The sequence below is a fragment of the Cynocephalus volans genome, chromosome 3 (assembly GCF_027409185.1).
Source record: "Cynocephalus volans isolate mCynVol1 chromosome 3, mCynVol1.pri, whole genome shotgun sequence".
In the NCBI taxonomy this organism is placed as follows: domain Eukaryota; kingdom Metazoa; phylum Chordata; class Mammalia; order Dermoptera; family Cynocephalidae; genus Cynocephalus; species Cynocephalus volans.
The window spans coordinates 57,456,862-57,483,720 of record NC_084462.1 but is presented as its reverse complement, the minus strand read 5'-3'; the positions used below and the strand labels follow the sequence as shown (position 1 = coordinate 57,483,720).

Here is a 26,859-nt window from a genome sequence, read left to right as displayed (position 1 = left end):
CCAATCTCCCCTTTGCCTTCCTCACTTGCAATGCTCAACTGTCCTTCAAAATACAGGGAAAAGTGAGACCATCAGGCAAAAATGTCAACTATGAAGGAGGTCAGGCTAGTTATGTTGTTCCTGTGTTGCAGTAACCTCTGCTTCAAAATGTACTGTTGTTCCTTTCCAAAGCTCCCAAACTGTGGCCTTCTTGGCAGCCCTGCACTCACAGCTCTCTCTGTCCTCCATTGCCTGGCCTCTTGCCCCATAGCCTGTGAGGATGATCAAATGTTTGCTTTTCCCTGAAATATTTACCCCATGTTTCTACTTCTCTTGATTGCCAAATTTCTCAAAAGAGCCCAAGGGGAAAGACACTATCAAGCAGTAATGGGTTACCAAAATTGGGTTATAGAAAGCAAACACTGGCCGCCTGAACAAGGTAGAAGCAACCCAATGACTACAGCTGAAATCTAAGGTGAGAGACGGGCCACCAAACAAGAGTGGCCATATGCCAGTCTCTAAGAGTTAACGTGGAGCTCCTAGGGGCCAGAGTTGGTCCCCTGGCCTGGGGCAGGGAGATGTCTAAAGAAAAGAACATATGGCCCCAGCTGTGTGGTGGGGAGGAAACGGGGTAGGGACCAATCAGGATTGGCAGAAAGGGAACTTGGCCATCATTACATACCCTCTCCACTTCTATCCCCACCCTGCCATTGCAGGGCCTCACAGCTGTCTAGACACGCCTGCTGGAGGTGCCCCAGCCTGTGCATGGACGTCTCCATGGAGTGGGAATATGCTACTCCTCCAGGCAGCCCATTTCATTTTCAGGTGGATTTCCTTTTATTCTGAGTCTAATTCTGTTCTGAGGCCACACAGAAGTCTAGGCTCCTTTTCTGATATAATAGCCCTGCAAAAGAGTGAAAATACCAATTACAGAACATCTCTTTTCTTGATGAAACATGAAGTTTCTTCAATAGCTTTCATGCATTTTCCACTCCAGTCCTCAAAGCTCCCCAGACCTGTGGCCCATCTCAATGTGTGTCATTAATAGCATGGTAAATTAATCAAATACCTATCCACCTCCACCAGTTTCCTTTTTCTGTTTTTCCTTCTCTTGATTCCACTCATTCTAAAGTAAGGTCTTGGCTCTGAGCTCAACAAAGCCCAAATCTCTGCTGGTCCTGTCCTCCCATGGAAACCTACTGTCCTGTGCTGCAAGCTGCCCTTCCTGCCTCTTGGCTGTTTGACCTCTCTCCAAGAGCTGCCACAGCTCCAGCTCAGGCAGCTGAGCCTCTATTGCAAAAGAGGGGAGACTTCAGGTCCTGCTGCTCTGGGATGAACTGGCCACTATGGCACGCTCACATCCAAGGATTGGAGATGTAGTCGCAGCCGTGCTTGGTTAACTGGACAGCAATTAAAGGATTAATGGCAAGAAGCCACTCCTGATTCTGTTTTAATTGGGAGGGGAATTGGGGACTCAAGGATAGAGCTGCCCCAGCCAAATGTCGTCCCCAATCCACCTGCTCTGATTCCACTCTGGACTGCCACAAATCTAGCTAATTTCCATAATAAAGTAATCATTAAATGAGAGGGTATCAGGGGCAGCAATTAGTCAATTGGCCCCAGGTCACAAACCACATCTTCAGTGGAATCTAGCAAAGCCCCCTCCCAGCCCAGGCCTCTCCTGGTCTTCTTGCAGGTTGAACCAGTCTTTTTCCTCTCTTCCAAGTCTTTTTCTGAGTAACTCTTTGTATCTCAGCTCTTCTTTTCCTCAACAGCTATATCTTCTCATTCTTTAAAAAAAAAGTCCAGCTGCCAAAATATTTTAAAAATTGAAAAAAAAAAAGTCAATACCTCTCAGCAATAGCTGTCGCAGTTACTGCTCAACCAACGGATGTCACTTAACTGCTCTGAACATCAATTTTACTGTCTTCAAAGCCTAACAGTAGTGTCTATCTTATAGGATTGTTATGAGAACAAATAAGAGAATAAATGTGTGAATAATGTCTGTCATAGAGAAATGTTCAATGTTAACCACTGTTATAATTATACTATAAATTCAACAATGAATGTGGTGAACAAGGACTGGAAAGTGATATGCAAAAATTAAAATAACTGCAAAGGTAGAATGAGATTATAAATATGTGTTAATTTTCTCTAAAAATGTTACATCATTTTCCAATAAGAAAAAGATATTTTAAATAGGGATCTGGGAAAAAACCCATACTTGGGACCTGAGTCCTAGTCTCTGCTCTTTCCTTCTGGGGCCCGCCCAATCCTTCTTCTACTCAGTTCCTAAGACTGCTATGGCATCTGTTGATGAAGAAGGTGAACAGCAGCCTGAACCCCTTGGAAAAGACAGGGGGACATGTTCTAGAATCTAGAAGGTCCTGTCTTGATCAGACCCTAAGAGAACTTTGCAGCTACTAGCTGAATCAGACTCATTCATGCACTCACTCACCATCTGTATACTTTTTGAACCACTGTATGTAAGGAACTGTGCTAGGAGGTTTTGAAGAATTACACTGACCCAGTGTATGAGTTTGGAACAATCTCCAAAAACTATAGAAATGAAAAAGCAAGCTTCAGAACACTGTGTATAGAATGCTACCATTTGTATTAAAAATATATATATAAATATACATATTTATAAACTTGTAAATGCATAGAATTGCTCTGAAAAGATACACAAGATAGAGAACAGTGATTAACTCTGGAGAGGGGACTGGAGGCTGACCTCCACTGGGAAATTTATTTTTTATTATACCCTTCTGTATTGTTGGAGGTCTTACCACATATATGTATTAATTTTTCAAAACAAACTAAAAATAAAAGTAAAAGAAACTGCCTCGTACTGAATACACAGTGGTGAACAGGGCGGAGTTTCCTCAGTCTTGGGGAAGGCAAAGTATTGAACTTGTTGGGCCACAACTGATAAGTTTTTAAAAACCAGACTGTTTACATAAGTTAAGGGGAAAGTTCTTTCTACAATTAGCTAATAGTAATTCAGCATATCATTTTACAGAGATAAAGCCATTGGAAATTAAATACTAGTCATCTGTCAAGCCTTAAGAGTATATTAAATTGTAGTTTCTACAAGGGTGGGGATCTTATCTGTTTAACTTGATCAGTAGAGCATTCACTGCAGCATAATGTGCAGATAAGTGCTTGTTACAGCAAGCATTTTCTGATGATGACAAATGATAGCACAACCATTAAAAAACATCTTGAAAAAGAAAAGATCAGAAGATACTGGACTCTGAGGGAACCATGTGTTCCCTACGAGGGTTAGGCAACCTTTTCTGGGAGGTTCCCCCAAAATCCCAGTGAGAATGAAAGGTCATAGAGACACTGCATGTGTCCTCCTTGGGGTGACAAGGCACAGATGGACTCAAAGAGAATCTGGCACTTGTGGGGCACCCCAACTGTATGGGAAATAGAAAAATGGACTTCTGGATGGCTGCAAAGCACTGACAAACTGGCAGCCAGCCAAAGTAGGCTTGGTCACTAAGGCAGCACAGCAGTCAATAGGCTTGACTCAGCACCATCATTACAGGTGGCCCACCATATCATTTAACCTCACTGAGCCTCAGCTGTCTTCTCTTTAAAACAGAGAATAAATGCAAGATCTTTGTGAGGATTAAATGAGAGAATCACCAGAAAGTGTTTAGCAAGATGCTGGGCACATGAGCAGGGCCTAAAATGCCACTATCATCACTATTACTGAATAATGGATAGGTGTCCCGGGCCAATTCATAACTGACAATCAGCATCCAAGTCTAAACAGCAGACAAGGTGTGCTCTACCCTCCATGCCCTAAAGTCAAGTAAAGAATCCCCTACATTCATATAGTATAAGCCAGAAAATGCTTCCAGATTCATGATCTCACAAAAGCCTGTGAAGCCAGTTGGATGGGAATTACTAGCCCTGTTTTGAAAGGGAGGAGCCAGTGAAGTTACGGGTTTTGTTAAGAGCTGGTTAAGGGCAGAACCCAGGCCATGACCCAAGTTTGCCAGTAAGTGGCTTGCCATTCTTCCACCCCACACTTTTTCCCAGGGAGCAGAGATGTATCTGGGGTCAGCATGGATGGTCAAACCTGCAATTTCACCACCTCGTCTTTATATGCTCCAGCTTTCATTGTTTCTGAGCGGAAGGGGGTTCAGCCATCCATTTCAAACCCTTCTATCAGCCTCCTCTAGAATCTGTTCTTGTGAATGGACCCGGGGTGCAGGGCTGGCTCCCTGCAATTGGAATTAGGAAAGGGACAACAGCTAAGTGCGGCTAGCTCTGGCTTTGCAGGCAGCTGGAAGTAGGCCTGGCTTGCCCTTGCTGCCAGCTTGAGAAGCAGGGAGGTGGTGGCCTTGCAGGGAACAGCCATCATTAAAATGGCACAGACAGCCAGAGTCTCTCTGAAACTGAGGCAAACACTAACCTTTTCCATTGCTAGCATTTTCACTAAAAATTTGGCATTCGATAGAGGAAGAAATGTATTTTTTTTTTCAATCTGGAAAAGGTCAGGCATATTTATCTGACTTAATTTATAATTGATATTCAATGCCTGCCTTGAAAGATCACCTCTCAGGACCCAGCCAGCACCCACTTCCCTTCACTACACTAGATCCTGCTGGGTACAGCCCCATGCCACTGGGTACAGAGGTCAGAGGACACCTCTACACAGCTTGCTCCTAGTGTTTGGGGAGGCCACCAATTGAAAAGATAGCCCAGCCTCCCAAATCTAACCCCAATTCTGCCTTATCTGAGTTCCCTGTGGCAGTGGCAATACCAAAGTCTCTTGACTACTACAAGAAATTACAGAATTCCTCCTCTCCACCTCTTTTCCCCCCTCATCAGTAAAGGGTTCCCTTACATTGAAAATGCATTTGTAAGAAAGATGGAGGTGACCAGAAAACTTTAATAGGCCATAAAGCCAATGCCACTAGCCCAGGGGAAACCTTAGAGGTGACACTTGACCGGTATTGAGATCCTCCCCTCACCCCTTCACAAGGTCTCCAGAGAACCAAGTCTGGGGCTCCTGGTTTCCTAATCACAAGCTCCAGAATTTAGAGAGGACCTTCTTTGGACAGTAGGAAGCACTGTTCTCCTCAGAGATGGAACAAACAAGGGAAGTCTAGGAAGGACCCTAAGGTGGAGCAGAGTAGGGCCAGGCTCCCTTGAAGAGGAATACAAGAGCCTACCTGCATAATAAGAAGATTTTTATTTGAAATATAGTCTGAGCAACATGAGTGTAGCCAAGAGGAGGAGGGGCTGGCCTACCTGGGGCAGCAGCCTCTCTAATGGCACAGAATACAAACATTCCAATGGCTGTGTGCCGCAAACCCCACTTGTCAGGAAGGGCAGAGCAGCAGCAGAACAAAGACCCACCCACAGCTCCTTCTGAAGGGAGTCTGGCTCTTGGCACCTGCCTGCCTGCCTTTGCCATACCTCCCATTCTCCCTGGGTTCCAAACAGAGGTGTCCTGCAGAAGTTTCTCCCACCCACAGAGACATGATAAGCCAGTGTGACAATTAGTTCTCCGGACTATTTTGGGGGAAAAGAATCAGAGAAGACAGGAAGGACAAGGTAACCAAGGGCCCTCGCCAACCCAGGCTGAGCAGAGCTCTCCCGGGGTGACTGTGTCAGCACTCTTCATGCCCCTTCTTCTTAGGCTCTGAAGGCAAGAAGGAGAGCTGATGCCTGTAGGCAAGCAGAGATCTGAGAAATTCCCCAGCTGAAGGCAGCAAGCGGGGAGCCTCCCAGAAGAGCACAGCTACTGAGGGGTTTCAAGCTAAGGTGACAGCATTGGGATTGGACCTCATCAACGGCCTGGGGTGTGAAGGACACAGACAAGAGTTGGGGTACCAAGAAGCAGCACAAAGCCATAAATAACAGAAGCAAATTCAGAGCTGTGAAGATCCTGGGCGACCCCACATTTCCTGGGGCTGGGCAACACTCAGCACTGGCAGCTCAGGGCAGATGCTGCTCTAGGGCACACCTGGCCACACTCACACTGGGGCAAAGCCTTTTATTTCCCACAGTCCACACAGCAGGTGGAGGGCTCCATGGCACCTCCCTGACCACACACAGTGCAAAGCCTCCGGTCACACCTGAGGGGATAGTGTGTGACTGTCCTGGTCCTGAGAGGCCTGTGGTTGGCTCTGAGCGTCTTGGGCACCATCCTTCTCCTGGGCTGGGCCCAGTGATCTCCTCGCCTCTGGGTTAGCCAACAAAGGCTCGCCGGCATATTCTTCCAGTCCGTTCTCTCTAGCATCCATGGACACCTCCTCCCCGGAACCCTCCTCTGGCTCTGCCGCCTCCTCCTCTTCCTCCTCCTCCTGGTCTCTCACCTTGTGGACAATGAAGAGGTGGCGGCTGAGGGAAGTGGCAGAGGTGTAGCACAAGCCACAGAGGAGACACTGGGCTGTGGAGCTGTCCATCTGGTGCTGAGGTATGTGGCTCTGAAACTCGAGCTCTGAGTCCGTGGCAAAGCTGCATTTTGCACACTGAAAAAGGGGCTTGTGCCTTTTGGTGGAAGAGCCAGTCGCACCATTGCCGGTGCCTGGAGCATCTCCTGCTCCGCTGACTGGTCTTTTCAGATGGTTCACCTGAAAAGAGAGACAGTGTGAGCAGAGTCCAGGCCGAGCCCTGGACATGAGCCCCCAGACATGACTAGTACAGCCCAAGGACTCAAAGTAGACACCACCCAGACCAAGGTCACCCTAGCCCTGAATACTGGTTTAGGTTTGGTTTGTTTCACTTCTTTATTTGTTTTTTAATGTAACATATGCCTGTGATACAACACTACAGAGGTATGGAAAGGACATAGAGATCAAGTTTCTCCTACCCCACTCCCCAAGCCTGCTTTCCAGAGAACACCCATTACTTGGGTTTTATGGCTCCTCCAAGAGATATCCTATGCATATATAAAAACAAAACGATTGTCTTTTACAAAATGATAGCATGCCATGCACACTTTTCTTCACCCTGCTTATTTAACAACATATATTGGAGCTTGTCTCCATGGGAGCATGTACAGAGGCTTCATTCTTCTAACAGTGACACACTAACCCATTGTGGGGATGAACAGTCCCCAGTGGCAGACATTTAGCTGAGTAGGATCTTTGTTACTGCATGCAGTACTGCAGAGAACATCCTTGAACACACTTCTTTATGCCCAAGGCCAAAGATCTCAAGTTCTACAAGCAGAATTGCTGTATCAAAGTGTATGTGTATTTTGCGGGGAGGGGAGGATGTGCATTTTACTCACGGACAGATGTTGCCAAAAAAAACAACTGATACCCCAAAAAAGGCCTTTGCCAACTAGCGCCACTCTCTCTTTTTTTTTTTTTTTTTGGCGTCCCTTGGTGGGCACTAGCAATACCCTCTGAACAGCCAAGAAAGTTTCAAGAAAGCCCTAGAACTCAAGGCAGCTCTCAGAGCTTCCAAGATATGCCTGACCTCTCTGTGGAGTACCCCCATCCTACCATGGGGTGAGAAGAGCTTACGTACAGTGAGGAGGAGAAACCAGGTTGCTCCAGAAGTTCACCAGAAATAGGAATAGGGCATGGAACAGAAATGAGATCATGGGGCAAAGGGCCAGGACAGCAGGTTCTAGGCCTGTCTCTCCCCATAACTAATGAGGGGTGGGTGGGGAAAGTTACTGGGACAAGCAGTATCATCCTCATGAGACATGGCAGCCCCACCTGCCTCTGCCCCACAGGACTGCTGTGAGGCAGAAACAGGATGGTATGTATGAAAGTGCTCCAATGTCCACAGAGCACAGTGCATCCCTACGGAGGGGATCACAGTGACAGGGAAACAGTAAGAAAAGACTGATGGGCTGCCTTGTGGGTCTTGGCCCCTGTCCTCCACTTGTCCTCTACAGTGCTCAGGTGGGTCACACAGGACTAGAGAGTGACCCACATTGTGGGCAGTTGTCACCTGGTCACTCCATGGCCACAACTACAAATGGGCCCCTTGTGGCCTTCTTAATGCCCCTCCAGCTCCCTCCAGCAGGGAGCCCACACTCACCTGAGGGGAATGTCCACCCGGAGGTCTGCCTTTGGATGTCTGGCTCAAATCAGGGTTTCTGATACCATGCATAAGGCTGATGTGGCTCTCCAGGAGGGAGGGCCGAGGAAAACTGGGACTGTCCTCTGTGCAATACCTACAAAAGTAGGTGAGATCCTCAGTTGCAGGCTCCCTCCGTCCTCCTCACATAAAGACCAGGAGGGAGGAATCTATAGCAGGCAGACAGCTGTGTCCTCAGGCTGGCTGGCTGGAGCTGGGTGCTCCCTGGAGAGATCCAGCCAGAAAGCCAATCAGGGTGGCAGACAACAGCAAGTTAGAATAGTGAACTCTTGACTCCTGGCCCTTAGCTATGATCTCACACTGTATTCCCTGATACCACTGCCCAGAGGCTGGTCAGCATGAAACTGCCAGGGTACATCCCGAGGCACAGGCAGATGGTGTGGAAGCCTATTTGGCCAGGGGAGTTCACATCATGTCCCCACCACTCCTCTTAAACTCAAACTCATGACTGACTGGCTGTGCAGCCAGGGCTAGAGAGTAAGATGGGGAGGGCTCAGGAGCTGTAAGGTTCTGGAAGCTGGTTTCTGACCTGCCCCTGACTTCTGACTTAGCTACGGTGTTTTTCCAGTTAGAAAATTGCTTGTGTTTTGCCTTAGACTCCTGATCTCACAGCAGAAAAAAAAGCCCCAAAGGTGCTAGAGTCTTTTGTACTTCAGGTCTCCTCACTTCCATCTCTAGGGACTCACCCACAAGTGTAGACCTTCTTTACTGTGTCGTGGTTGTTTCGGATGTGTTTGCGCAGGCTGTTGGGGGTGTGGAAGGACTGTTCGCATTGCCGACATGGGTACCGCTTCAATGTCTAAGGGAGGAGGTGACAAGACATGAAGCTTCAGAATCATAGCTCTGGATGCATGGTTCTTGTGGGCAGAAAGGAGGATGCCCCCAAGACCTCAAGATCTGTGGTACCCCCATGCCCAAATCACCAGGAACCCTAAGGGGTCAGCTACAGAAGGGGGTTCTGATCCCACAGAAGTCCAGAGAATCTGGTGCTGTACTATGACCATGTGGCTACACTTACCCGACCGTGGCTCTTTTTCATGTGGGACACATAGCTCTCCCGATCAGGAACCCACTCCTGGCACTCCTGGCAGGTCCAGCCAGTGTTCCTCAGCCGGGGCCTGGCTTCAGCTCTGCGATGGGCTTCAGGCCTGCCCCAGCGGCCAGAGGGCAGGGAGCTGCCCCGAGCAGCCACACTAGTGGCTGGGGGCTCGGTGGGAACTCGAGAGCCAGGGCGGCTTGAGGACGTGTCCGTTGAAGACTGGAGGCTTGACAGCTCGTCCACATTTCGGGGAACACCGTGGGTGCTCTGGGGATGGGGAGAGCGATTACTGACTGGGCAAGGGGAAAGATGCACAGAGTCAGACCCCTGGCCTGAGGTATGTGCCCTCCTCCCCAGCCTCCTCCCCAAGACATCCCACCTTGACATGTTGCATCAACTCCGGCTTCTGCACGAACAAGAGTGGGCACTCAGGGCACTTGAAGATGCCCACCTGCGTCTTGCTGACATTCTGGTAAAAATGCTGTTGAATGTGCCTCTTCTTGTTGAAGACCATTTCACAGGAGCACTTATAAATGAGCCTGATGAGACAAGCCCCAGGGCATGAAGTGGCCAAGGCTCTGCTGACAGAACCTCACAGTCCCTCCACCCCATCTTGGCCAAGTTGGGGAAAGCACTACACTAAACCAATGTAGATACTCCCCTGCCTCAGAATGTCTTTAGTAGACTAGAGTCCAGGCACCTCTGCCACTAATCTTGGCTCCCCAGCCCTACACCACCCCCTACAGCACTCAGGCCACTCCTCTGACCCACAGGATCTACTAGCCCTGGAGCTGCACTCACTGGGAGGGTCTGTGGGGCTGGGTAGGGTGCTGTGTGGCGCTGTGGTCCGCTGTGCTGCTGGCAGTCTTGAAGGCCATGGGACAGAATGCACATTTGTGGAAAATCTGGCAATGTCGCTCTTGGATGTGACTTTTCAGCAAGGCCAAGGTCAGGTGGACGACACCACAGTGGATGCACCTGGACAACAGAGGTGGGATAGTGTGGGTAGGGTGGGAGGAATGTTAAGACCCAGAAGCAGTGCTAGAAGAGGAGAGAGGGCAGGAACGGAGTCATCTTGGGGACCCTTTCCCTCCCTCAAACACTCAAGTCTTCTAGCCTCCACACATACATTCTGAGAGCCTGCTTAATGCAGTCTGGCACAATAGGGCCATTCCAGGCTCCCAAACCCAAGGCCATGCCTGGTAGAGAAGGAGGAGAAACCCCAAACCTTCCCCCACTGGCCAGACCAAAAAACCCAAGCCCACCTGAGAAGTTAGCAGGAGTGGAGAAGGAGAATGGTTCAATAATGACAAAACAGTATCAATTTAAGTGTGATATGACCACAGAAGTCCAAGGGGAATTTCAGAAGGAGACTGCAGAAAGCCTGTGCCTTCTCATAGGCTGGTATCTACAAGGAGGAATGGCCACCTAAACAAAATATACAGTCAGGAAATGCTACGCTCACCATAACAACTACATTAAAGCCCAGGAAGAAATACTTTAGAGTAGAGTTGTCCAATGAACTTGCTATGATGATGCAAATGTTCTATAGCTGTACTGTCCATGTGGCTATTTAAATTTAAATTAATAATATAAAATTAAAAAGTTCAGTTACTTAGTTGCACTGGCCACATTTCAAGCACTTAATAGCCACATGTGGCTGGTACCATTCTGGGCCACACAGCTCTAAAGCATTGTAATGTCTCGTTGGTGGGACTATGAATAACTCTTTATTTCTTTTTCTCCCTACCATTTTGTATTTTCTGAGTTTTGTTTGGTAAGTGTATATTTCAGCTTCAAAATATCTCTCTATAAATACTGCTTTTCCTTTTTTCAATATCAGAAAGAGATATGACCTTCGTCCATGCCAACTTGCATCCATTAAGGTTCTAGTTCCTCTCGTGTGTGTAGTGTTTCCTCCTGCCTCCCCTACACAAGAAAACACCTTCCCTGCTCCCTGCTATTTCCTTTAATCTTTCTTTTGTTGCAGTTTATCTGTCCCTATATCCTTGACATCCCAATAGGCATCAGAAGAGAGGTTGTTGCTTTACCAAAAGAGCATGCCTTCACTTAAGAACTCTTTGACTCCTGAATTTTAACCTTCATTTTACTATATTAGCCCATTTTCTCAATCCATATAAATCATGGATTTAATCAAGGACCACAGAATCCTGATCTATCTTTTTTCTTCCTTTGCATGTGTGTTGGGAGTGGGGGGAGATCACCTTTGCAAACTTAATTAGCAATGAGGAGCAGCCCACAGAACCAGAAAGCTGTTTGCAATTAACTCTGAAGAGCACTCATTACTAAATTTGTACATGCTTTAAATTAGAGTTTCTATACAAGCTACTTACTTAATTTTCTTTTTTCTTGTGCTAATCAACATAGTGAAACCAACTTCTAGCACAGAGAAGTACCTCCATACCACAAGGTATTATCAGGAGAAAAAAATTAACATATTTCCAAAGTGGCCAAGTACATACACCTGATGTGTGTAAAGAATCTATTTAAGTGGCTGTATTAGTGCAGTTTGACCAAACTCCTACAGAACTAATATAAATACATTCTTCCCAAATGCCATTGAAAATCTATTTATCCAGTAGACATTCTCTGAGAAACCTCACTGAAAGCAGAGCACAAAGAAGTAAAAAAACACATGCAAAGTAGCCTCAGTGAAGGACTGAATCCAGGACTGAATCTACAAATAGATGAAAAAGTGTGCAAAAAAGAAATCCAAACAAATGACAAAACCCTTGGCCACATTTCTTTTTTAAGAGAAAAAGAAAAGGAACAGACAACTCAAACAATTATGAATTCATAATTCATATGCTGTAAAATATGTGAAGTTTTAGAAAAGATAATAAAAAGCATAATACTTAACTTTGCTAATAATCACAAATAAGAAAATAATATTATTAAAACAGCCTAAACTTGCTTCCTTATAACATCATTGGCTACTCTCCTAATAATCAACAAAGAGCAGAATAATTTATAAAATTCTAATATATATATATATATATAATGTGTATATATACATTTTCCACAAAACACAAATTATAATGTGAAAGCTTTTTACATTGTCTTCAAAAAAAGCAAAAATAATACAAAACACAAAATAGTACTATAAAACTCTGCAGTAGCACTCAATGAAATAAAACATAGGTATCTTTTGAGAATTTACTAAAAAACATTAATACCCACAGAATGAGAGAAAATATTTGCAAATAACATATCTGACAAGAGATCTGTATCCAGAACATATAAAGAACTCTTACAACTCAATAATAAAATACAAATAATCCAATTAAAAAGTGGCCAAAGGGTCTGAATAGACATTTTGCCAACAAAGGTATACAAATGACCAATAAGCACATGAAAAGATGATCAATACCATTAACCATCAGGAAAATGTACCACAATAAAATACCACTTCAAACCCACAAGGTCGGTTACAATCAAAACATCAGACAATAACAACGTAAAAAGCTCTCACATTATAATGTTAGCAAGGATGTAGAGAAATCAAAACCTTCATAACCTGCTGGTGGGAGTGTAAAAATGGTGCAGCCACTTTGGAAAATAGTCTGGCAGTTCCTCAAATAGGTAAGTACAGACTTACTATTTGACCCAGAGATTCTACTCCTAGATATACACCCAAAAGAACTAAAAACATATGTCTACACCATAACTTGTACACGAATATGCATTACCATTATTCATAATAGCCAAAAGATGGAAACAATCCCAATGCCCATCGACTGATGAATGGATAAATAAAATGTAGTATATATCCATACAATGGAATATCATTCAGTCATAAAAAAGGAATAAAATACAGTCACCCCTCCGTATCCATGAGGGATTGGTTCTAGGACCTCCTTGTGGATACCAAAATACACAGATGCTCAAGCCCCAGATATAAAATGGCATAGTATTTGCATATAACCTATGCACATCTTCCTATATACTTTAAATCATCTCTAAATTACTTATAATACCTAACACAATGTAAATACCATGTAAACAGTTGTTATACTGTATTGTTCAGGGAATAATGACAAGAAAAAAAAGTCTGTCCATGTACAGATGCAATTTTTTTTTCCCAAACAGTTTTTTGGGCAGCTGACCAGTACAGAGGTCAAACCGTGCAACTTGGTGTTATCGGCACCATGTTCTAACCAACTGAGCTCACCAGCCAGCCTTCCCTAATATTTTTGATTCAGGGTTGATTGACTCCACTGATGAGGGACCCAGTGATAAGGAGGGCCAACTGTACTGATAAATGCTACAATGTGGGTGAACCTTGAGAACATTATGCTAAGACCACATATTATATGACTCCAGTTAAACGAAACGTCCAGAAGAGGTAAATCTATGAGACAGAAAGTAAATGAGTGGTTGCCTACGGCTGCAGGGATCAGAGGATTGGCAGAAATAGGGTTTCTTTCGGATGATGAAAATGTTCTAAAATTGTTTGTGGTGATTGTACAACTCTGTGAATATACTAAGAACCACTCAAATGTATACTTTAAATGGGTGAATTGTATGGTATGTAAATTATACCTCAACAAAACCACAAAAAGACAGTAGTTGAGGATCTTGAGTGGAATGAACACTGTAGTAATGTGTATGTTTTCTGAGTTCAACCATAGATTATTGAAGATTTTAATGTCACTATTTTCAAGAATCTCTATAGCCAAATCACAATACTTTATGCTTGGTATTCCTTAAAAAAGGCTTGATAAATAGAATTGCTTTTGAGATACTATATTTCTTTTTACTCTTACAGAACAAAATAATATAAAATACTCAATTAAAAAACAACAACAACAAAAAGCTATTAATCCATCTGTGAGATTAAAAACTTCTTGGATTCAGGATTCAAAGATAAATATTTAAGTGTTGATTATATTGCTATTGAATTGGATCTGACCTTAGAACAAGCAGTACAGACTTAAGTCAAAGTTAGAAAGGTATTTTTAAATGTTATGGGATACTATAAAAAACACATGTTCAGGTGTTTAGTTTAAAATGTAGCCTAGGATGCTGCCAAGCAATGCTCTTCTGCAACATGGTGGTAAGGGCTTTGTATAACTCTGTTTCTGGTTTGTCTTGCTTCTCATGCACTTTAGAATTCATCATCCTCCATAATACGTACAAGAAATCAGTCCACATTTGGCAATGTTTATAACAAGACAGTAACCCCTCCCCAGCCCTCTCTCCCCTATATAAGCTATCATCAAATCTTGATGTTTCCACTTCCTAAACCCCTCTCAAACCTTCTCTCCATCTGAACTGCCAAGCCTCAGCTGAAGCCCTCAGCATCTCATCTGGACCATCACACTTGCCTCACAAGCAGTCTCTAGTTTCTCCCCTTGCTAATCTATTTGTCAGCTTCCCAGAATGATCTTTCTAAAACACAGACGAGATAGATCACTGCCTGCTGCAAATCTTTCTATAGCTCCTCACTGTCCACTGGATAAAGTCCAAATGTCTGCCAAGGAATACAAGATTTTGAATGGCCTGGCCTCTGTCAACTCTCTAGTCTCATTTCTCACCATTCCCCTACTTCATCCTGATGCACCTGTATACAACCGCTTGTCATTCCCGTAAACCCCTTTTGTGTATGCGGGCATCCTTGCCCATACCCTTGCCAGAGTTATAATTAGTTGTGTTCAAATGTTTGCAACCTACCAGACTGAAGCCCCCTTGAAGGCAAGGGCTGTGCCTTAATCATCTTTGTATCCTTAGTGTCTGGCAGAATGCTAAAGACAAGAATATGTACACACACAAAAAATCAAATGAACTAAATCAGAAAATTTTTAATTGCCAAAGAGCATAAAACTTTACTAAATTTGGTAAAAATTAATTTTCAGAAGTGAAAATAATGAAGCAGAAACTCCCAAATGTAGTAAATCAGTAAAAGAGGCCTAACTGGGCCAATGTAAAAATTACAGATCAATGAGTTTAAGAGGGAGTTTTCTCCTCCAAGTTGATCTTTTTCCTGAAAATGACTTCTTGCTTATATGTTTGACACAATGGAGGAGATTCAGTCTAAAATAAGAGTTTTCTTGGTTTTACTATGAGGCTATTTTTTTCCATTCTCAGGTTTTGACTGTTTCTCAAAAACTGACAAAAACTAACAAAAATGAAGATACCAGAGCCCTTTGAGTTTGATGTCTTACAGACTCTTTTGTTAACGAAAACTGAGAACATTTCTAAGTACTGCAATTAGTAAATTTATTATTGAAAGAGTACTTCAAATTTAAATGCCAAATACAGTAACTTTGAGAGCAAATTTAATTTGTATACTTTTTAAAACCAAACTGACAAAGCAACTGTTATACGAGTTAAAAAGTTCATGGGAAAATAGAATTAAAAGAGAATACGAATCTTTCCATGAACTTTTTGAAGTACCCCTGTATATATTCTAATCTCCCCAAAACCTTTCCCTTCAAAGCTATTTTTTAATATTTACTTTTCAAAACTCCTTATTCTTCTCCCCTTGCTCTTCCTGCCCTCTACAAAATAAAAATGTCTATCCATATACCAACCCACATTCTTGTTCTATTAGGCTGGAACCCAGGCCTCTTAAAACCAAACCTCAGACTAAACGAGTTCTGGCCTAGGAAAAGGACCAGCCATCAGGCATTACCAAGACATCGAGCCAGGCAGCACCCACCTGTAGCCCACCTTGCGGGCATAGTGAAGGCAATTCTCCTTTACGTGGGTCTGGAAATAGGCAGAGCGACAGAGGACCCCACACTCTGGGCAGCAGTAGGGGGACTTGTGTGCATGAATCCGCTGGTGGGCACAGAAACTGCACTGGTTGGGCAGCAGCATCTGGCATACCTGGCAAGTCTAGGAAAGAACACCAAGAAAGCAGATCATGCAGGTGCCGCAGGCCTGTGGCTCTCCAATCAGAGCTGTTTGGCTTTCCTAGGTCATGGGCCAGAATGGCTCCCTTCCCCAACCACTCTCTCTACCAACTCTCCTAGGACACTTGTGACACCTCCAGACCTCATTAAAAGTGTTAATACTAACCAAGCAAGCGTTGCCTGCCACCTTATTACTCAGAGACAGACCTGACCTTATTAATCAGACCTGGCCCTATTTTCCCTATTTACCTCTAGTACTATTAAGTGTTTCTTTCCTGTGGCTTAGCAGAAGACAACCTTTTCCTTTCCAGAGGCCTAAGGCAATTCTTGAATTCTAAGACCTCACTGCACTGCCAGACCCACCAGGGCCTCTGTCGCAGCTCAGCAGAGGCAGTTCCCGGGTCCTGCCCCTACCCACCCCAACAATGGCCTGGTGGAGACCGGCTCATGACCTCTAGTGAGGTGGTTCAGTGACTTCCAAAGCAGACCCAAGCCCACCCTGATTGGTACTCACAAGGCCCCCAATACAGACTGAATGGTCTTGCTAGTTTCCATTTTCCCAGCCCTGTTTGCCCATTCTGGGAGGTGACCTGAGCCACAGCTTACTAAATATACCCACTGATAAGGGCAAATCAGGCAGCAGCTCCTTTGTTCCTAGCCCCAGAATAAAATCAGGGGAAGACAGGTCCTACAGACTCACTAGACAGAGCTCAGACAGCCCAGGGGGGGAAAGCAACAGACTGAGCTGTTGCATCCTGGAGAGGCCCTTCCTAACTTCTTAGTAAAAAGGGGACACCTGCACTATTCAGAGGGGGCCATGGACCTGGGGTCAGAGGAGTTGCTCAGAGGGACAAATGTTTTAATCAGCAAAATCCATAATGTGGGGCTTCTACAGGATTTTTTCAACAAATTGCAGGGGTAAAAAAGGAATTAACAGATTAAAAGAGATTTGATAGATATTTCCAAATAGCTGTAATGTACAGCCCCTATTTGGTTCCTGATTCGAAGAAGCCACATATAAAAATAAATGAGACAATCAGAGATATTTGAACAGTAACTTAATGATAACATGAGTATTAGTACATTTGACACTTGATATTAAGACTTGACAAAAAATTATTAATTTTTAGATGTGATATGTTCATTTTTTTTTTTTTTTAAACCTTCATCTTTTAGAGATACGTACTGACATATTTATAGATATGATGATGCTGGGATTTGTTTAAAAATAATTCATCCACTGGGGTAGAGCAGTGGGTAAAAAAAGATATGAAACAAGATGGGTCATGAGTCGACAATTGTCAACGAAGGTTCATTATACCATTCTTTCCACTTTTGTGTATGTTTGGGACATTCCATAATAAAAAAAAAAAATTTTTTTTTTTTTAAGTTTCTACGTTAGGTGCAGAACAGCATATACAGTATACTACCTTTTATGTAAAAGAGGAAATATCACACATACACACACACACACACGCAGGTGCGTGCGAGGGGTCTTCAAAAAGTTCATGGAAGGATTCGTATTATCTTTTAATTCCATTTTTCCATGAACTTTTTGAAGTACTCTCATATTTGTAGAAAAGGAACAATGGAGGAATAAATAAAAAATTAATAAAAATGATTACCTATGGGGAAAGAACAAGGTGAAAAGGACAGGGATGGATGCAAGACTTCTCCAAATGTAACTTGTTACAGTTTCAACTTTGGAATCACATAAATGTTTTAGATCATTGAAAAATAACAATAAGATAAAACTAAATTAAATAAACAAAAGACTCCCTAAATACTGAAAATCAGAAACAACTCATCTAAATATATATCAAGTTGGTGACATAACCATATAGAGAAAAAGATTATCTCTGGTGACCTTAAAACACAGGATGTTGGCTGTATATAAATTCTTAGTGTATTTGTTCTTCAATAAGTCAACAGCATGAAAAAAAGGGGGTCTGGTGGGGTGGAGCAGGAAGTGGTACTATTACAGATTTGAGTGATTGAAGAGATATAACAAACAAATGTAATGTGTGGCCCATGTCTAGATCCTGACTCAAAATAAATCCAACTGGGAAAATTTGCATATGATCTTGTATTAGGTAATATTAAGGAATTGTTAACTTCGTTAGGTGTGATAATGACAATAAAGTTAAATAAAAGCTTAAAAACAAGAAAAATAATCCCTCTGTGTTGACATCCCGACCCAACAAGATGGCTTGGAATGCAAGGGGAAGGATGAAAAGAGGGAGGCATATTTGGTTCAGGGGCAGACTCCCAAGAAGACGAAGGAAAGCTCAAACACACTGTCCCCATGGTCCCTGCTCTGCTATGAAGCCCAACCCCACCCCATCTGTCCACACCTTGCCCCGGACACATGGCCTGAAGCCTGGGTACTGTCGAGGGGAAACAAAAGCCCAACAGCCATCAAGACTAGTTTTTGATCCCAGAGCTCAAGGCTTACCCTTTTTCCCTGAGACACAGAGGCCACATTTAGTGGCAGAAGATTTTGGGAGGGATTCGAGCTAGGCTGAAAGAAGCCTGACAGCCTTCTTGAGCACTCCTCCCTTGCTGTCTGGGGGGGTGGACTTGTCTGACTCTCACTACAGAACGACACAGAGAAGATGTAGGATAAGGGTGCCAGCCTGAGATCCTACACCCAGACCTCTGCATACTCAGATTTTAGAAGATAGGTAAGGAGCAGTGTAAAAAAACCACAGGCCCAGGTATCAGACCTCCACTGCCAAGGGTCCTTATCACATGACTCAGAAAAAGTAATCTTGGTCCAACTCAACCATGCCCAGCAAGAACACTGAAGCCCCCAGGGAAGGGGTCCAGGTAACCACACTCCATCTGACTCATCAGAAGGAAAATGCAAACTGAAACAGAGAGAAGGTAAAGATGAAAGGCCCCAAAGTGACCCTATGGTACTGCCTGGTGCCTTTCAGGAGCTGGGTCCTCTTCAGAAGCCCAGCAGGCCTACCAAATTTCTACCCCAACATTCCAAAAGCCACCCTCACGCCCAACAACTCCCTGTTCCTCAGACCCTTTTTGTACTTTCATAGACCTACACCTGGAGCACCCTTGACACTCCCCCTCCTCCAAACTCATACTGCAGGCCCCACCTTCCCTATGTGTGGAGTCACCAAAAATTAATTCCTCTGAGGTATTCTGTGCAACTAGGTTTATAACCCTGTTTTAGCCCCTGTCGTACATTGTAGCTGTTTGGTTGGTGACCCCTGCCCTTGCTGAGCCACTGGAGCTCCTGGAGGAAGGTGCAACTCCTTCCTGCTGGCATCCCCCACTGAACACAGAGCCCCAATGCACAGTGGGCCCTTGGAAAATATATGCAAAACTCATCAGCCACCAACACATGCACAGGCCCCTTGCTGAACTAAAGTAAAAACAGCTGTTTTGCTTTCCTCCCAGGCCCCTGTAGCCCTGACTCAGGGAGGCACTGTGAGGGGTGGGCTTGGCTACAGCATGAAGAGAATCACCTTCTGGAGACATACCTGGAGGCCTCCTTCTTCACGGGACCTGCTCAACACAGATAGCCACCTACACAGAGGGTACCAAAGGGTACAGCACAGATCTCATCAAGCATAACTAAGAATGAGAGCAAGCAGATAAGCATGGTTGCTTTCTGGGAGAGATGATAACATGAATGAAAGGAGGCCCCAAAAGCCTCTGCCACAGATCCCACCTGTCTGTCTACTCTCCTTCCTGCCACCTGAGCCCTGCCACTGGACATACTGTAGTTTCCCCAAAGGGACTCTGCAAAAACAGCTGTGTCCACTGCAGGACAGAACAACTTATTAAACACACAGTTCTTAAAAGAACACACTGAGGCGAAGGAGCAGTGACTCGAGTACTTTTGCCCCCAAGTTCTTTGGACACATGCCAAGCCTGTGGTGACATCCATCAGAGACCAGAAGGAGATCATCCAGTAGAGACTTATCCCAGACCCGACAATGGACCAACTGCCTGCTGGAGTGGGAGTTGAGTAGAACATGGGGCATGTCCATAAATACAGCTGCTAAATCTTCAGGGTCTCCCCTCAGTTATGGGCAGGCCACCTCTCCCAATAAACATCAAGCAAGTTTCTTTCGGGCATCAAACCTAACTAACTACCAAGCAAGATCACCTCTTCTCAGTCCCATAAGATCCCATCACTGCCCCTACATCAATGAGCTTTTCCCTCTGTGCCTGATCATGGAACCCCTGTGAGCCAGGGGCCTGACACCCATCACAGTGAGGGCCTGCTTACCAGCCCCTCGGTTTCCTCTGTCGTCCTCTGGAAATGAGCAGCAAGGACCATGTAGTCCCGCATCTGCTTGTGACATTCAAGACACTTGACTGCGTACCGGATGAGCCTCACAGGGTCTGGGTAGAGCGGCAAGGCTGGAGGAGGGGGGCTAGCACTGCCCGAAGTGAGGATATGTTTTGGGGAGGATGAGGGGGCCGGGATTGCTGGTGCCACGGAGTTCACTGGGGCCGACACGAACATTTGGTCAGCAGAGATGGGCTTCACGAGCAGCTGAGAACACTGCATGATGAGCCCCTTGCTCTTGTGGTCACGGGCGTGCCGGAGCAGGCTGCACTTGTTGAAAAAGAGCAGTGTCTTAGAGCACAGCGTGCACAGCACCTCAATGTGGACGCTCCGACGGCCATAGTGCTGGCTCAAGCTCTTCTCTAAGGCAAACGCATCTCCACACTCCAGGCAGCAGTACCCACTGGCCGGCACGTGGATCCTGCTGTCCGCAGGGGGGCTGAGATTTGGCGCATAGAGGGGCACAGGGTTAGAGCTGTGGAGGACCTTGTTGAAGACCTCCACAATCAGTGGGGCAGCCTTTTTCACCTGGTGGACCAGAGGCACTGACATCTGTGTAAGCTGTGTCTGGCTCCGTCTCTGCGCTGAGGACTTGGCTGTCACGGATGCAGCAACACTATGGGGGACCAAGTTCAGATTGGCCAGGTGCACCGCTTTGGGCAGAAGATTGGCAGGGGCTAGGGTGGATGCCTGAAGTGCTGTGCCCTGTTGCTTCTTACCCGTCTGCGAGCCCGAGGCAGCTCCCTTTGGGACCTGGGGCCCAGAACTGCAGCAGGGAGATGAAGAGTCACTGGCCTTTGTTATGCTCTCGTCCTCTTTCCTGTCACCCTGGGGGCTCCCTGAATTTGTGCCTGCCTGAGGAAAGTGCTCCTCCACAGGCACCTCGTCCCCTGGCACCTCACTTGGAGCTTCAGCAATGGCACTCCCTAGAGGTGAACCAACAGGGGACTTACTTGGATCATCAGGGTCTGGCAATATCCTCGTGACGGTCCGTTTGATTTCCCCCGATGACGTCTTAATGGTTTTGATTCTGACTTTGGGAATTGCTGGTGGGGAGCTGGCAGCTACAGAAGGGGAGCCTCTGCTGCTGCTATCACTGCAGATGCTCCGAGGGCTGTCTGATGGCTTAATACTTTTTCTAGTGGCCTCCAGAGGGCTCCGGGGACTCTTTGGTGACTTGGGCATTTTGGGACTGCCTTTAGAACCCTCTTTAGTAGGCCCTGAAGGATCCTTTGTGTAGCCATGCTGATCCTCCTTGGTGACACTGGCCACTCTTTTGGCCTGCAGGGCCACCAAGGCTGCAACACAAGAGGACAGCTTGGAATGAGCTGGCTTAAGACGTTGCCTAGGGGGGACTGATGAGCAGGTACCAAGCTCGCGGGCAAGCCCCTTGGGCTCTCTGATACTATTGCTAGGGTGGCTTTTGAACTCCAAAGCTTCCCCAAAGAATCGACTGGCATCCAGCTCTTTGTGAGGCTCCACTGCCTTCTGCTCACCTCGCTCGTGCTCCTGCTGGCTCTCCAAGGACAAGGGTTCTGGCTTGGGTTCTTTCTTACAAAATTGATCAAACATATGCAGCTCCGGGACTGGAAACTTAGCTAGAGCCTCCAGGACTGGACCCCCCACAGTTCCGCACCCAGGAGGGGGTGCGAAATAACTGTCAGAGTGCTTGGGCTTTATCCCAAACCTGTTATCTTTGATGGGATCCTCAGGTTCTGGGCTGGAGACTGGACTGAACTGGTTGAAGGTGGGTAATGGCTCTGACTTGGGAGGTTCCATCTTGCCAGGGAAACTCCTGGCACTGTCTCCATTCATGAAAGTGGAATCAAACTTCCCACAGTTGTGAGGATCTGGAGGCAGGTCTGAGCCCCGGAATCCATTGTGTAGGAGACTGGGAGCAATGTGGTCTTTTTCCGCTTCAAACGACTCCTGGCGGCTGGTGTTCTTGACAATGACACTCACAGCCGGCACATCTGGGACTGATCCTGAGTGAGACAAAGCCACACTCTCATCCATACACATGCCTGGAGGTTTTAGGGGACTCTCATTCTCCTCACTAGGCGTCTGGATGGCCTCCTTGGCATCAAGGCTGGTGGGGTCTGGGATGTCAAAGGCAGCCAGAAGGTCATCAAAATCAGGGGTTTTCATATCCCCCATGGCTGGATGCTGGCAAGGGCTATAACAGAAACGGAGAACAGAATCAGTGATCACCAGGGTCCCACTGGACTCTGTCCTGCATCATCTTCATTGCACACCCATCACACTAATGCACACACGCAGCTGGCATACATATGTGCTACTATTGTAGGAAGTCACACACCTGAGTTTTACCCCAACAGGTTTCAAAAATGCTGGAGAGGTGGAAGAAGGGGTGGAAATAGAAGTTTACATGCGGTGACAAGCCTGCTTGGCAGGTCTTAAACCTCCATTCCTGCAAATTCCTGACTGGCTGCATAGCCAAAAAGAGGGTACACTCCTTCCACACTCTTTCAATTTCCCAGGGAACATCATTGCTCCATGACCAAATATGCTAGCAAAACACCAATCACTCAGCCTTCCCTCCCCTTTCTTTTTTTTAAAAAGGCATGGTTCAGTACTGCCTTCCTTTAGAAAACTAATGATCCAGGCCGGCCTGTGGCTCACCCGGGAGAGTGTGGTGCTGATAACACCAAGTCAAGAGTTAAGATCCCCTTACCAGTCATCTTTAAAAAAAAATAAAAGAAAGAAAACTAATGATCCACACATGAGACTTGTCTACAACTTCCTCTGCTAATATACTCTAAGTAATTAACCACTAACTTTATCATTTGTGGTTTTTTGCTGCAAGAATTCAATCAAATCCAAAATAATTTATTGCCAGGATTTGTGTTGTCTCATGAATAAACTCTAGAAAATTATGTCATCCCCTAGGGTTTTTTTTCCCCCCTCTGTTCAGTAGACACACTTGATTCCTTGATTTTCACCCTGAAATTGCCAAAGGTTGGTGAAATGGACCATTAAACCTAAGAAGCAAGATGACTCTCAAGGAACCATAGTTATCAAATGGGCCAGGTAACAGTTTTGGGGAAGCCTAAATTCTATCTTAAATTAATACACAAAAAATAGAGTAACAATTCTATTTTAACTTAATGCACCCATTTCCTTCATGATCTGGAGAAGAAGAGCTACAGAACTATTGCAACAGGGGAAACTCAAGGCCCTAGGAAGAAGTCTTCCACTGAGAAATTACCATAACACTCACACTTAGATGAAATATAAAACTGGCTGGCTCAAACCTGTTAGAGGAAAGAAGGAAAACTTCACCATTTCCCTTGTTTAGCCCTTAAATCCTGCATTTGCTTCAGCTTCCCAGGGCCTTACTGGTTTACATATTTCTTACACTATATTTATGCTGAAAACGTTTCTGGATGTGTCCAAGAACAGGGAAAGGTTAAATGCTTCATGGACTATGCAGTCATTAAAAATTCTGATTACGAAATCTACCTAGCAATATGGAAAATTACTTGTTAAGTTAAAAAATGACCTACACAAAAATGTTGTCAAACTACAGTTATAACAACGCAAAACTAAGTATGCATTTGAGCCAGAATTAAATGAAAAATAAGAATAATTATGCAGAGTGGTGGCATTATTGATGGGTTAGTTTTTCCAAAACTTTTCTGGGGTCCTGACAGATTGCTTTAATAATTTTTAAAAGGTAAAATAAAGAAAAAAATCTCTTAGAACCACAAGGGGAGCAGGTGGCATGGCAGAGGCATATCTCTTACCACCCCGTGGGATCAACAGGTTTGCAGGTTTGGTTTCTTGCCCCCACAACAACCCCCAGCAAAACATATCTGCCTGCTTAAGAGTTCTCACAGAAAATGAAGAAAACACACCACCCCCTTCCTATTGGGAAAATACCTAATTATAGTAGGTATTAATAAGGTGAAATACCAATTATCTAAACATGGGTTGGCAGAATACCTCACTGGAAAGAGATGTAAAGTTTTTGAACAAAGCAAATGATTAGCTCCTGGAATAGATAGTGTTGGAGCCCAGAAAGAAAGGGAAAATACTGGAAATCACTGAAAGTATTGGGCATCCCAATACCAAGCAGACTACTATGCAGGATGATCATAACTATGAGGAAACACCTGCATGTTATTTGCTTTATAAGCTTATTCCTCTTCCTTCCTTTTTTTTTTTTTTTAATGTCTAGGGAAAAAAGATTGAGAAGGACAGAATTGATTGGTCCTTTTAAGGAGCTGAGAAAAGCATGTGGGAGAGGAAGGGGAGTAGTTGGTGGTATGTACAAGGATTGGCTGAGAGCCTGCTATTGCCCAATACAAAGTTGCAGGGGCTTGAAGCAGAGGGCTATTACATCAAAAGAAAGTAAGGTTCTCCTCACAGAGAAAGTTCAAGGACTGGCTGAGAATGGTCAAAGGTAAAGTATTTCTTTTGCTAGAAAATCAGAGCTAAGAAGTGGTGTGGTAGCTCAACATAAGCAGCAAGAAAAACCTTATAAAGATTTTAAATACCAAAGCTGAAGCCTTTAAAAGGCAAAGATCACACCCTGTTTTCTATTTAGCCCTGGTAAGGAAAACCGAATACTAAAAGGAATATTTGTAACATATAGTTACTATCATTAATATTTAATTAATAAACAAAAAGCCCTTACAAAGTAATAAGTAAAAGATAAGCAACCCATTAGAAAAACGAGCCATGGTGATGAGCCGACAATCAAAAGAAGAAACATAAATGGACAATTAATATATTAAAAGTTGTAACCTCCCAAGAAATTAGAGAAATACAAATTAAAATAATAAGAATCATTTTTTGGCTTATCAAATTGACCAAGATTTTTAAAAAGTGACACTCCCCGGTGTTGACAGAGATGTGGCAAAGCAAGTATTCTAAAGGTAGTATAAATGATATAACCTGTCTAAAGAGCAATTTAACAATGCATACACAAAGCCCAATAATTCTGCTTCCAGAAATTTATCCTAAGGAAATAGAGATGCACAGGACCAAGAAAATCATTACAGAATTATTTTTAAAAATTATTTGTAGCAAAAAATGAGATACAACCTAAAGATCCAACAATAGGAAATTGATTCCACTAAATTATGATATATTCATAACTAAATACTAGGCATCATTATAAATTATATTATAGACCAATATTTAAGGCTATGAGAAATGCTCCTGATATAAAATGTGGGTAAAAAAGGATACCAAAGTGTACATACAGTACAATCTCTATTTAAAACAAAATTTAGTAGTTAGCTCAGTTGGTTAGAGCACAGTGTTATAACACTAAGGTCAAGGGTTCAGATCCCCATACCAGCCAGCTGCCAAAAAAAAATTTTTTTTTTAATTTATATTTTTTTATGAAAAAGGCTAGAAGGATACTCCCAAATGTCAAAAGTATTTCAACAGATGATGGAATTATTTTTTCTTTTGTTTATTTTCACTTTCAAATTATTCAAACTATTTCAAATTATATTACTTATGTAATTTTTTTAAGTTATATTTTTAATATACAAAAAGAAGAAACTAGGTAGGCCAAAAAATTTGAGGAGCTCCTTACACACAGGACTCAAAATCACTAATATAAAATTCTTAAAGCACATCTGGCATGACTCAGAAGAGAAACGCTAGCAAGGAAATCAATGGAGTAACTTAATTAAAATAAAAAGCATAGTCAAAATAGAAAGCTTCAGCATACACCAATGTCTGCAACCTGTTGGAAGCAGCAAGCCACAGGTGGGAAGAGCAAACCAGAGGCAGCAGCCTACCTTGCCCAGGGGCAGCAACTTGGGGCCCAGAGCCATGTCCACGGACACCAGCCTAGGAACCATGGCTCAGCTTGCAGAGCATTTGGCAGAAGCTCAACATGAAGCATCTGAACAAGCTAGATCCAGGCCTGGAGGGCTCACTGAGTGATCTAGAGTGGCCTAGTCAACAGGCAAGGGCAGGGGTGCTCGTTCTCTGTGGTCTAGGCTGAGAGCAAATTTCACTCAAAGGTGAGATGGTGGAACTACACAACAAAATGTACAACTCCCTTGGGGGTAAAGAACAACTCCAAGACTGGCACTGACACTATCCTCTCTCTCAGGATAAGTTTCTACTCCAGGGAAGACACAGAAACTTTAAAAAAATAATTGCCCTTGTTTATTACAGGGTTTACTAGTTTGCCCAGGAAATTTTATCAAACCCTTAAGGAAACCTATCAACTGGGGGGGTGGGGGGGAGTATCTTAAAATTGTGAAAGGGCCTCATCAGGCTTAATCAGCCTATTAGAATTCTATGAGGGGGTAAAAACAATATAATTATATATAATTATGGCAGAACTTGTAGGTAGAGTTTCTACAGACTTTAAATGCCAAAATTCCACTGAAAAACAAAACAAAAATAAAACAGAATTCCATAGAACTTGGGTGAATATATGTTGTGTAAGTATATGAGTGAGTGAGTGAGAGAGAGAGTATGTATGTTTGTATGTGTTTATGTGATTGTCATTTACGGGGAACTATGAACAGTGGAGTTTTTAATCCATTGACCATTCTGGTCTG

The 26,859-nt window shown here is 44.2% G+C and overlaps 1 protein-coding gene across 6 annotated transcripts in view; it reads right to left on the bottom strand.

Moving 5' to 3' along the window:
- Positions 1-5,172: 5,172 nt before the first annotated feature.
- The window catches only part of ZNF592 (zinc finger protein 592), a 41,633-nt gene continuing 19,946 nt past the window's right edge, over positions 5,173-26,859 (bottom strand). For all 6 annotated transcript variants that reach the window (XM_063092301.1, XM_063092300.1, XM_063092303.1 and 3 more), the window contains 8 exons: positions 20,240-22,478; positions 15,786-15,964; positions 9,905-10,081; positions 9,483-9,642; positions 9,083-9,370; positions 8,751-8,863; positions 8,005-8,140; positions 5,173-6,578 (listed from right to left, as the gene is read on the bottom strand). In XM_063092301.1, the coding sequence (XP_062948371.1) occupies positions 6,075-6,578; positions 8,005-8,140; positions 8,751-8,863; positions 9,083-9,370; positions 9,483-9,642; positions 9,905-10,081; positions 15,786-15,964; positions 20,240-22,459 (3,777 nt within the window). In that variant the 5' untranslated portion in view covers positions 22,460-22,478 and the 3' untranslated portion in view covers positions 5,173-6,074. The remainder of the gene's footprint in view (positions 6,579-8,004; positions 8,141-8,750; positions 8,864-9,082; positions 9,371-9,482; positions 9,643-9,904; positions 10,082-15,785; positions 15,965-20,239; positions 22,479-26,859) is intronic.